Here is a 12,912-nt window from a genome sequence, read left to right on the forward strand (position 1 = left end):
AGTTGAACATATATTTATGAGATCTATAAATAATGTAAAGCAATTCCCTTGGCTTCAATTTGGTTTTCTTCTTTCTCTGTCTATTTCCATTAATAAAGTTTTGCAAACTTATTTCTCAACCTCTGTTTCTATTTTTCTGTCTAGAGTAGTGCTTCTCTCAACATGAGAAGGTTTTGCCCCCAGGGGACGTCTGAAAATTTCTGGAGACATATTTGGTTGTCACAACTAGGGTAAAAGTGCTACTAGTGGATTGAGACCAGGGATACTGCTACGTGTTCAGCAATACACAGGACAGCCCCCAATCATAACAGCCCCAATGTTGGGATTGCCAAAGTTGGGAAACCCTGTTCTGGGAATATCTAGCAATGTCTGGAATAATATTCACTGATGTGACTCATTATTTCTGGGCTGTGTGACTCTTGGTTATTAGTATACTCTTTTCTTTGACATTTATACATTTCTGTATACCTTAAAATTTTATAATGCCTATATCAATTAAGTCACTAATATTTAATATTAACACTATAAATAAAGGTATGCATGTATATAAAATTATCACAAGAGGATATTATTACAGTCTTGAGAATTATCAGGATTCCTGGTCTCAAAAAGGGGAAATCTTTTGAAAGCATTAGAGAGAATGTTCCCTCACATTTGTGAAGCTGCTTGAGCGTTAATTACCAGTGAGTAATATAAGTCATCTCAAAAGAACAGAAAACAAACAAAATGGACAAAATAGTTTTTTCTCCAACAAGTAGAAAGTATTTCAGTTTTATAAAGGTGCTGGATTATTAGAAGAGTAAAAATCAAAATTATTAATATTAAGTAAAATCATATATTCATTTGAAAGCACTTTCACTGCCCAAGTCCAAGTGTATTGATGAAAAATGGTTCAGATGGAACTAGATACTCCATATACTATGTGATTTTTCAATTGGAATACATCTTTCAATAAAAGCGGAACTCTTTTCATTCACAGTATATATTTGCACATCATTTAATTGCGGATACATCAAAACCTTATTCCTGTCTCTTTCAAATAATTCAAAGTTATAGGTTTCTTGAGCCATATATGATGGATCTTTCTCATTCTTTCACAAACTGCTATTTATTGATTATCTTTCATGTAACAGGTAATGGACTAGGTGCCAGGAACACAATAATAAATGAGCAATGGATCTGCTCTTGAGAGGCTCAAAAATAATTAAAAGCCAGTATGAAAATATATCTCTGTAATTTGTTCAATATTCTTTGAAAGTATAAGGCCAAGTCCTCTAGAGACCTACTGAAGTCTTCACTGAGTGTGGAAAGTTTCAGTAAATGTTTCGCTTGGGGAGATTTTGCAGATGAAGGGAAGGAAATGAAAAGGCAGTGAAGCCAGATGCCATCAGAGGTCCATGAGTTTTCCCTCTGCCACAGGACCTGCAGAAGTAGGGAAAGGTCTCTGTAGATGTCCTCCTGACCTGTGTGTCAATACTGGATATCCACTCTTTCTCTTTAGCATTTGGGGAGAGTTCTGAAGACAGTGTAAGCACAGTGGGCATGCTCTCCAGTTAATTTTTATGCATGCCAAAGTTGAGGGATTACCAGTCAAGAAGACTTTGGATGAAACCTCAAAATGAGGATGCTCCCACTGCTTCTGGGAGAAAGGAAAGTATATGAGTAAGCCCTCTGACTAATTACAACTTATTAACCAGTAAACCCAGATGTTTTCCCATAATTCTTTCCTTTGACTCTTTTGCTTCTACAGTTAATAAAAGTTAGAAACATGTTCAGCAGGATTCTATGAGTGTCCTAGAGAACAACCGTGTTACTAAAACCTTGGCTGTTTTATGAATTTATTTCTGGTATTTTTTTTAATTGAAGTACAGTTGACATACAGTGTTACATTAGTTTCAGGAGTATGACATAGAGATTCGACAACCGTATATGTTACGCTGTGTTCACCACAAGTGTAGCTATCATCTGTCGCCATGCAATACTCCTACAATACCATTGACTATATTCCCTATTCCGTCCCTTTTATTCCCCGGATTTATTCATTCCATAATTAGAAGTCTGGTCCTCCAAATCCCCTTTACCCATTTCACCCATCCCCCACCTCTGTGCCTCTGGCAACCACGATTTTGTTCCCTGTATTTATGGGTCTGCTTCTGTTTTGTTTGGTTTGGTTTTTAGATTCCACATACGAGTGAAATCATATGGCATTTGTCTATCTCGGTCTGACTTATTTCACTTAGCATAATACCCTCCAGGTCCACCCATGTTGTCGCAAGTGGCAAGATCTCAATCTTTTTCATGGCTGAGTGATATATATATCACTCTATATCTATATATCTATATATCTATCACACTATATATATAATACTTAATACATACTGCTTCTTCCTTATCCCTTCATCTACTGATGGACATGTAAGCTGCTTCTATATCTTGCCTATTGTAAATAATGCTACAATAAACATAGGGATGCATATATCTTTTCAAATTACTGTTTTCATTTTCTTTAGGCAAATGCCCAGCAGCAGAATTCCTGGATCAAATGGTAACTCTATTTTTAATGTTTTGAGGAGCCTCAATACTGTTGTACACAGGCTGCACCAATGTACATTCCCACCAACGGTGTACAAGAGTTCAATGAACACTCGTTCAGTGAACAAGAGTTCCTGGCCAACACTTGTTATTTCTTATCTTTTTGATACTAGCAATTCTGACAAGTATAAGATGATACCTCATTGTGTTTTTGATTTTCATTTCCCTGATGATTAGTGATATTGAGCATCTTTTCATATGTCTGTCGACCATCCTTACGTCTTCTTTAGGAAAATGCCTATTCCAGTCCTCGGCCCATTTTAATTGGATTATGTGTTGAGTTGTGGAAGATTATTATATACTTTGGATATTACCCCTTATCAAATATATCATCTGCAAATATCTTCTCCCATTCAGTATCTTGCCTTTTTGTTTTGTTAATGGTTTTCTTTGCTGTACAAAAGCTTTTTATTTTAGTTTATTTTTGCTTTCGTTTCCCTTACCTGGGGAGACATAGCTAGAAAAATGTTTCTAAAGCTGATGTCCAAGAGATTACTGCCTATGTTTTGTTTATAGTTTCAGATCTCACATTCAGGCCTTTAATCCACTTTGAGTTTATTTTGTATATGGTGTAAGAAAGTGGTCAGGTTTCATTCTTTTGCATGTAGCTATCCAGTTTCCCCAGCACCATTTGTTGAAGGGGTTGTCTTTTCTCCACTGTATATTCTTGCCTCCTTTCTTGTAGATTAAGTGTGGATATACCTTTGCAGTATACTTGAAAATCTGGGAGTGTGACACCTCCCACTTTGTTCTTCTTTCTCAAGATTGGTTTGGCTATTCACGGTCTTTTGTGGTTTCATACAACTTTTAGAATTATTCTAGTTCTGTGAAAAATACTATTGGTATTATAATAGGGATTGCACTGAATCTGTATATTGCTTTGGTAGTATGGAGATTTTAATTATATTGATCCTTCCAATCCATGAGCATGGTATATATTTTCATTTGTTTGTGTTATCAATTTTTTTCATCAATGTCTTCTAGTTTTATGGTATTCTTTAGATAAACCAATTTTTAAATTAAGCAGTTATCACCCTTGGTTAAAAAAAAATGTACCATTCTGGTGAGTGATGTTGATAAGAGAGATTATCTATGTGTGTGGGCAGGGGATATAAAGCAATCTCCATACTTGCCTTTCAATTTTGTTATAAACCTAAAACTTCTCTTTAAAAAAGAGCATTTAGTTCATACTAATATTTAGTCTTTTTTTTTTTTTGAGGGTTTTTTTTTTTTTTTGGAGTCAGATGTATTGAAGGATAATTTACATGAATAAAAATGACCCTTTATTTGTGTAGCAATTTTGATAGATGCATAAAGCCATGAAACCACCACCACACTCAAGATGTAGAACATGTCCTTAATCTGTTCCCCTTTGCAGAATTCCTCTCACCTTGAAGCTGTTGGCAACTGAAATCCTGTTTTTGTTCCCATGGTTTTGCCTTTTCCAAAATACCTTAGACACTGAATCATCCAGCACATATTTTAAGTAAGACTCTTTTACTTAGCATAAAGTGCTTGAGATTCATTCACGTTACTGCATGTATCAATACTCCATTTCTTTTTAATGTTCAGTAGAATTCTGTTGTATAGAGTGGCTACACCACAGTAAAATGGGAAACTTATTCATTCACTTGTTGATGGACATTTGGGTGGGTTCCAGTTTTAGGAGACTATGAATAGAGCCAGTATAAACCTTTACATACAGGTTTTTTTATGTCTCTTGTATATCTAAGAATGGAATTGCTGTATCATATGGTAAATGTGTGCTTAACCTATAAAAAAACAAAAACAAAAACAAAAAAATCTGCCAAACTATCTTCCAAAGTGTCTGTAGCATTTTACATTTGCACCAGCAATGAGAGTTCCTGTTACTCTGAATCTTCACCAGAATTTGATATTGTCTGTTTTTTAAAAAATTTTATCAATTTTAACAGTTATATATTGATATCTCCTTATGGTATTATTTTACATTTCCCTAATGACTAAGGATATTGAGAATCTTTTTTTTATTATTATTTTACATTTACTTATTTTTGATAGAGAAAGACAGAGCACAAGTGGGGCAGGGGCAGAGATAGAAGGAGACAGAATCCAAAGCAGGCTCCAGGCTCTGAACTGTCAGCACAGAGCCTGACGCAGGGCTCGAACTCACAAACCACAAGATCATCAGGACCTGAGTCGAAGGTGGACACGTAGGTGGACACTGAGCCACCCAGGCGCCCCTTGAAAATCTTTTTATGTGCTTTTTGAAATCTGTATATTTTCTCTGATAAATGTGCAAATCTTTTGCCCATGTCTTAATCTGAATATTTTTTATTATTGACCTGTGAGAGTAATGTTCTTTCTATATCCTGGACACTAGGCTTTATCGGGTATGTATTTTGTAAATATTTTCTCCCAGTTAGTGGCTTGTCTTTTCACTTTCTTAACAATGTCATTTTATTTTTTTTTTTTAAATTTTTTTTTTCAACGTTTATTTATTTTTGGGACAGAGAGAGACAGAGCATGAACGGGGGAAGGGCAGAGAGAGAGGGAGACACAGAATCGGAAACAGGCTCCAGGCTCTGAGCCATCAGCCCAAAGCCCGACGCGGGGCTCGAACTCACGGACCGCGAGATCGTGACCTGGCTGAAGTCGGACGCTTAACCGACTGCGCCACCCAGGCGCCCCAACAATGTCATTTTAAAAGTAGTTTTTAAATTCGATGAAATTTAATTTATCATTTTTAACAATTTTATGGATCATGCATTTGGTGTTGTATTTAAGAAATCTATGCCTAACTCAAAGCCACTAAGATTTTTTCCTATATTTTCTTAAAGAAGGTTATAGGCTGTGGGTTCACATTTAAGTATATGATTAGTTTTGAGTTATTTTTTGTACACAGTTTGAAGACTGGGTTGAGATTTTTGTTTGTTTTTGTTTTTTTTCAAATGCACTGTAATTATTCCAGCACTGTCTTAAATTGGACTGTTCTTTCTCCATTGAGATGCTCTGGCAGCTTTTTCAAAAATGAATTGAATGTATATATTCTGGGCTCTCTGTTCTGTTTTATCAATCTATTTCTCTATCTTGATGTCAATATCACATTGTCTTTAATTCTACAGTTTTGTAATGTATCTTAAAAAGTGTTAAGTCTCAAACTTGGCTTTTATTTTTCACAATGTTTTAGTTATTCTAGTTTCTTTGTGTTTTGGCACACAGTTTAGAATAAGCTTGCCAATTTCTATGAAGAGGAAAACGAAAAGTACCTAATGGGTTTTGATTGGGATTGTAATGAACCTGTATATCAATTTTAGAAAAACTGACATCTTAACAATATCAAATCTTTCAATCCACAACTATTATAGCTCTCATTCCACAACTATTATATTTTTACTTAGTTCTTCTTTAATGATTTCTCATCAATGTTATGTAATTTTGTTACATTTATGCCAAAGAATTTAATATTTTTGGTGCTACTATAAGAGGTATTTTAACATTTTAATTAACAGTTTTTATTAAGAAAATACAGAAATTTATTTTTGAATACTGACCTTGTATCCTGTGACCTTGCTAAACTCACTTTAAAAAAAAGTTCTTACAGATTTCCTACCTAGAAATCCGTATCATTTATAAATGGAACATTTTATATCTTCCTTTCTGATCTATATGCCTTGAATTCCTTTTCATATTGCATATGCTAGGACCAACAGTATGATATTGAATCGGACAGGTGATAGCAGACATCTTTGCCTTGATCCTGATCTCAGAGGGAAAGCATTTTAAGTCTTTGGCTATTCAATATGATATTAGCTGTCAGATCTTCATAGATGCCTTTAATTTTTTTTTTTCTTTTTTTGAGAGACAGCGCAGGCAGGGGAGGGGCAGAGGGAGAGAGAGAGAATCTTAAGCAGGCTCCATGCCCAGTGTGGAGCCTGGGCTCAATCTCACAAGAGATCAGGACGTGAGCCTAAATCAAGAGTCAGATGCTTAATGGCCTGAACCACCCAGGTGCCCCCATATATGCCTTTTAAGACACTGAGGATGTTCTCTTCAGTTCCTACTCTGCTTTTATCATAAATAGGATGTCAAATGCTGCCATTTACTTTTCACATAAATCTTCAAGAAATTTATTTCCATATTCATAAATAAATTCGTAAGGACAATAGTATTTACTAAGTTTTGTGTCTGTAGCACAACTTTAAAGGCAGCTTTATTGTTCATACCTGTTGTGCTTTAAGACAAACACCTAACAGTGTTACCTGTGCTTCTGGTATCAAACGACAATGGCAGCAGTCACGTGGAATTTCAGAACCACGTACATTTAAAAAAATAATCAAAGAAGGACTTGGAAAAAGACAACCTCAATTAATTAGGGGCAAGCTCATATTTGGTATCAATAGGTCTCAGAGTCATTTTTGTTTCTTTGTCCTGCCTTCTCAAGGCTTCTGTCCTCTTTCCTAGAAAAACATAGCTAGATAGAAAACTTTCAACATCTCTCATGTGTGTGATAAAACCAAAATGTCTATTTTTTAAACTCATTTTTCCGTTTTTCTGTCAAAGAAAATCTAAAAGTCCCTTTGTCTCAGTGAAGGGTACTAGAATTCTTACTGTCACAGCAGCTTTACTTAGATCAGAAAGTCAGAGATCTTTCAACCTCCACTTTCACGCTTTCAGCCTCCACTCCCATCCAGATCATGCCGAATTTACCTCTTTCTCTGAGCCCCTTCCGTAAGTCCCATGCCAACAACTGCCTGGTTCAAGTTCTCATCATTTTTCCTTGTCTTACATCAAAGGTCACTTCGCTGGCCTTTAGATTTATAACTGGTCTTCATGTTTTCAATTGGATTGTGAAGATTAAGCTATTTCTCAGCCTTAAATTATTCAATATTCAGGTCCTACTGCCTTCAGGATAGTGTCTGCATACCTTTCTTCTGCTTATCAGGCCCAGTGTGCATGATTCCATATCTAGAAGTCCCATATCTACCCAGTCTATCTCACCCGGAAAGAAAAATAAATGTGCCTAAGGCACTGCACCTTTGGGGGTGCAGATTTCCCATGTAGAGAAAGGGGGGGGGCATCCATTGTTCTGTAGCCATTGCTCTTCTGACTGAGAAAATAAGAACGAGTCCCCAAGGCAGAAAACAGTCCTGTGACGTTATGTGAGGATGAGCCTCAAGCCTAAAATAGATGTGCAAGAAGGCCAAGGAAACTCTCAATTACTATTTCATTTAAAAGTGAGAAATTATTTAGCAGGTCTCTAAATACTTAAATTGCTTGCAAATTCTTATTCCTAATGTTTTTCCTCCCTCTGCAGCCCCACGGTCACAAAAGTTTAACGCTGTGGTTTCTCAACTTCAGGACTATTGACATTTTGGACCAGATCATTCCTTGTTGCAGATGGCTGTCTTGCACATTATAGGATATTTAGCAGTATTCCTGACCTCTCCCTCTAGATGCCAGTAGCACTCAACCCCCCAACAACTGTACCAGTCAAAAGTGTCTTCAGGTATTGCCAAATGTCCACCGAGGGGCAAACACTGCCTTGCATGGAAAACCTCTACTTTAAGTGAAAAGTGCAGTGTGTTTTAAGTTCATGGCAGAAAGTCTGTGCGAAAGAAGCCCTCAGCGCCAGTGGTAGTGACGTGAGTCAAAGCAGACACCTTCCTGGGGACTGTGGCAAATGAAATAAGGGAGAGGGAGGAAGCCAGCCCAGGCCCCTGAAGGGTTAAGATGAGAGCCAGCAGGGAAAACTGTGTGTGAGGTATAGAACAATTTCTCTGCAGTCACAAAATCATCGTACTTCCCTGGATGCATCCTGTGTTTACAACCTCGTCTGTTTGCACATAATTTTTCTCTCCATGAAATATCCTATGTCTTCTTCATGTGATTGTGTGAGCCTACTGGCAGGACAGGAAGTAGAGATGCTTAAGATTGGGGATGGTAGGTATAATGGCAGACATTTTTTATAAGTATATATAAATTTTTATAGGCCAGTATCATTTTTGCTTTTTAACTAAGTGACTTCTGCTGTGTATCTCCATAAATCCACTGCGTTGTTAGATCGTCTCTTCCTCTGTCGAGCCCCTAGAATAAAACTTTATTTTAGGGTATACTTTTAATGTGAATAAATATTTTTCCCATTTCCGTTTTAAGTCCTGGAAATAACTAAAGGCACAAATAATTAATGCATCAGTCTCCATACGTATGGATACATATACTCATTTCAATCCCTGCTGAAAAGAAATATTTTCTGTGAAACTATATTTGAATTTTAAAATTCTGCTTTAGGGTGCGAATACATTGAATACACAAAACAGCGTGTCCCATTGATTTAGAGTGGGACACACAAACTGGAAACAAAAATTGAGATCAAAAGTTGAAATATGTTTGACCAAACTGGCATTTGATCCTATTGATGCTCTAATTTCACCACAGGCCCAACAGGAGAAAACTCACATACATTCTCCACACTTTTATGCAGCACTGAGGCTTTCCTATATAGATAATGGCAAGTAGAAATTTAGGAATGCTGGGATGTGTTTACCAACCAATCAAATTGAGATGCTTAGTGGTTTCTTTCTCTTGGGATCTGAACAAGCCTTGCTGTCACAGCCTTTGTTGCAGGGCTTTAAACTTTATGAGGGTACGTTCTTTGCCGACCGACTGAAAGAAAGACTTCAAACACTGCTCATGCGCGGTCACAAGAGAAGTCTGATTAATTATTCTATGACAGAAACATGAGTCCTCAGTGACATCGGTTTTCCCAGATATGTTTACAGCACAATGCCACCACTTACTGTCTCCCCGGCAGAGCAGAGGCCCCAGTTTATAAGCTGCTTCTGAGTGCGGTCGGCCCGTGTCTGTAACCACGATCTTCCTTACTGGCAGGTGTTCTTTATAAGAAAGGAATCCAGTGTCATTGGTCCTAAAAAACAGTAACAACAACAAAAATCCTTAAAATTACAATTTGTAATTATAAAATAAGCAATAATCCTCACTACATTTCAAAGCCAAGGTATTCTGAGCTAAATCTGCACACACAAAAAAGCAAGGAAACAATTGCTCACTTAAGCATATGAAAATATGGCCACGTTTTCACGTCTCCTGCAGACTGACTATAGCTGGTGATTCTGAAATTCAGTTGAGCATTTTCTACCTTTTCAGTGGAATGGTTATGGCGAGATAATCATTTCATAATGTACAAAAGTATCAAATCACTACGTTGCATAATATAATATAATATAATATAATATAATATAATATAATATAATATATATTGTATATATTAATATAATATTGTATACCAATTATACAATATACTATTGTATAATTAATATACATATTAATGTAATATTGTATACCAATTATAATCCAATAGCAAAAAAGAATAGAAAACAAGTAAATTAATAATTACATTTAGTATAATGACTGATATTGTGTTCTTAGTTCTAGCATTTTGTTATTTGTTGCGTATTTTTTCCCATAGGATTTCCTGTATTTCTGCACCCTCTTTCCTAAATCTCTTGGCTAACTACGTATTTCTTTGTATTCAATTTTATTTTTTACTCACTTTTGAGCTATATGTCTGTTTATAGTTTTTAATGTTTGCTTTACGGATCTTTACATGATGCGTCTTTAATTCATCCACTTTACTTAGATTTTATGTTATATTACTTAATATAAAATGTCAGAAGCTTACTACAGGATAATATTCTTAACCTCCCCCTACCCCCCACCACACACACACCTGCTCCTTGTGTTATTGCTGTAATATAGTTTAAATCTAGGTGTTATAAATGTTAAAATTAAACAGTAAATTTTAATCTACTTTTTTAATTAAAAAAAAAAAAGAACTTAAATGCTGGCTTTTATATTTCCTGACATAATCATGATTTCCAGTCTTCTTCGTTCCTTTCTGAAGATGAGTTTTCGTCTGGTATTATTTCTCTTCAGCCTGTAGCATTTCTGTTAGTATACTGTTACAGTGCAGTTGTGTTGGGAACAAATTCAGCATTTCCTTAATCTGAAAAGGACTTTATTTCGCCTTCAGTTTTGAAATATCTATTTATTTAGTATAGAATTCTAGGTTGACATTGCTTTCTCTCTCAGCACATTAAAGAGATCATTCCATTGTCTTCTGACCTGTGCTTCTGATGGGGAGTCAGCCTTCACTGGTATCTCTCCGTTTTCCTGCATGGAACGCATTCCACCAGATCTGTCCAACCTGGCTGTTGCTTTTACAATATTTATCTTTATCATTTTTTTTTTAGCAGCAATTTGAACAATAAGCCAAGGTGTGTTCTTCTCTGTTTTTATTCTGCTTCAGATCCTCTGAGTTTCTGGAATCTGTACATTGATGCTGTATTAGTGGTCTACCATGGCAGAACAAACTATGCTAAAACTTCACGACTTAAAACAACATTTATGATCTATGTTTCCGTGTGTCAAGAATCTGGGCAGAGCTCAACAGGAGAGTCTGGCTCCGAGTCCCCCGCCCAGCAGCAACGAGAGTGTTGGCAAGGACTACCGCCATCTCAGCGCTTGACAGGGGAAGGATCCGCTTCCAAGCTCACTCATGTGGTTCGTCGTTGGCAGTAGTCTGCTCCTTGCCAGCGGATGGACTGAGGGCCCTGGCTCTTCACTGGTGTCGGTTGATGGTCACCTTCAATTCCTTGCCATATGAGCCTCTCCCCAGGATAGCTCACGACACGGCAGATTGCCTCATCAAAACAGGAGTCGCAGAGAGAGTTGCAAGGAAATCAGAAATCATAGTCTTTTGTGACTCCATCTCAGAAGTGACTCTCCTCCCTTTGATCATATTCTATTTATTTAAAGCAAGTCACAAGGTCCAAGTGAAATGCCACTGAAATGTCCCTAGAGCTCGTTCAGTTTTCCAGGGGTAGCTCTGCTTGATTCCCAGAAACCTCCCCTGTGCATATGCGGTTCAGGGCAGTCGGGGCCCTGAGGGGAGTTGACAGAGTGAACTCTGCCCAGGTAGTTTTCTTCTTTCTGGGATTTCCACTCCCTCCTCAATTTTTAGTCATTTTGGCAGCCCTAAACTCTGTCCTCTGATACCTGGAGCAGAAAAAATCTAGTATTCCCTTGGAGTCCTAACCATCTCATGGCACATGGTTTGGTGAGTGCCCTCGTGCGAAAAAGCATATAAACATCTATCTCACCCACTTGAATTCCTTCTTTCAAGGGTCAAAGTCCCCCAACCTTGGTAGTTTCTGCCTACATTTGGCAGCTCTCCACCTTCTTCAACTAGGTGCTTTTCTAAATATATTTCCAGAGATTATAAATGTGTCTAAGGAAGGTTAGCTCCATGCAAGCTACTTTACCAGGAGCAGAATTTAATATGAGAAATTTTAAAATCTTATTTTTAAAAATGACTTTTTTTGAGCGAGAGAGAAAGAGAGCACACAGGGTGGGGAGGGGCAGATGGAGAGGGAGAGAGAGAGAATCTTCAGTAGCCTCCACAGCCAGCACAGAGCCCAACATGGGGCTCGATCCCACAACCCTGAGATCATGACCTGAACCGAAATCGAGTTGGACATGTGACAGACTGAGCCACACCAGGTGCCCCTAAAAATTATTTTTGATGAATAATATGTTACAGAGGCATTGGAGAAATTTGGTGATTAGGTGAGGTATTTTTCCTGGTAAGCACTGCTATTAACATTTTATTTGCACTGTAAGACACACTATTATTGTGTAGGCATTTTGTGTGTGTATGTGGGGGGGGGTGTGCGTGTGTGTGTGAAGGCAGTGAGGAAAAGAGTGCCCTCCACAGGAGGTAGATATTCTGAAAAACTGGAGTTTGAGCAAGAAAGACAATACTCTATGAAACATGTAACACTAAAAATATAATCGTGACTCCATGCAGAAACCTCCTTTTAGAGTATTCTAAAACAATCTTTTTTTAAATACAATGTAGCCTTGATGTTTGCCAAATAAATACACAGAGTATTCCATAATTCAAAACATGAGCTCAATTAACAACGGACTGATTACTGAAATTAATGTAGATTCTGTAACCAAATCAATCACATTTACAGCCAAATTGACTATTAGTACTTTTAAGAATAATTCTTGGGGTACCTGGTTGGCTCAGTTAGTCGAGCCTCCGAGTTCAGCTCAGGTCATGGTATCACGGGTTCATGGGTTCGAGCCCCACATCAGGCTCTGTGCTGACAGCTCAGAGCCTGGAGTCTGCTTCGGATTCTGTGTCTCCCTCCCTCTCCGCCCCTCTCCCACTCGCACTCTCTCTGACAAAAATAAATAAGCGTTAAAAAAATTTTTTTTAGATAATTCTTATGTACAGATCCAGGTGCTTAG

General features: G+C 37.3%; 1 protein-coding gene across 2 annotated transcripts in view; it reads right to left on the minus strand.

The window, feature by feature from the left end:
* CNTNAP4 (contactin associated protein family member 4) overlaps positions 1–12,912 on the minus strand; it is a 262,236-nt gene that overhangs the window by 47,127 nt on the left and 202,197 nt on the right. For both annotated transcript variants that reach the window (XM_086688863.1, XM_086688864.1), the window contains one exon: positions 9,372–9,499. In XM_086688863.1, the coding sequence (XP_086544989.1) occupies positions 9,372–9,499 (128 nt within the window). The remainder of the gene's footprint in view (positions 1–9,371; positions 9,500–12,912) is intronic.

Source organism: Puma concolor, chromosome E2, assembly GCF_028749965.1.
Source record: "Puma concolor isolate L17-30 chromosome E2, mPumCon1.1.hap2, whole genome shotgun sequence".
Lineage (NCBI taxonomy): Eukaryota > Metazoa > Chordata > Mammalia > Carnivora > Felidae > Puma > Puma concolor.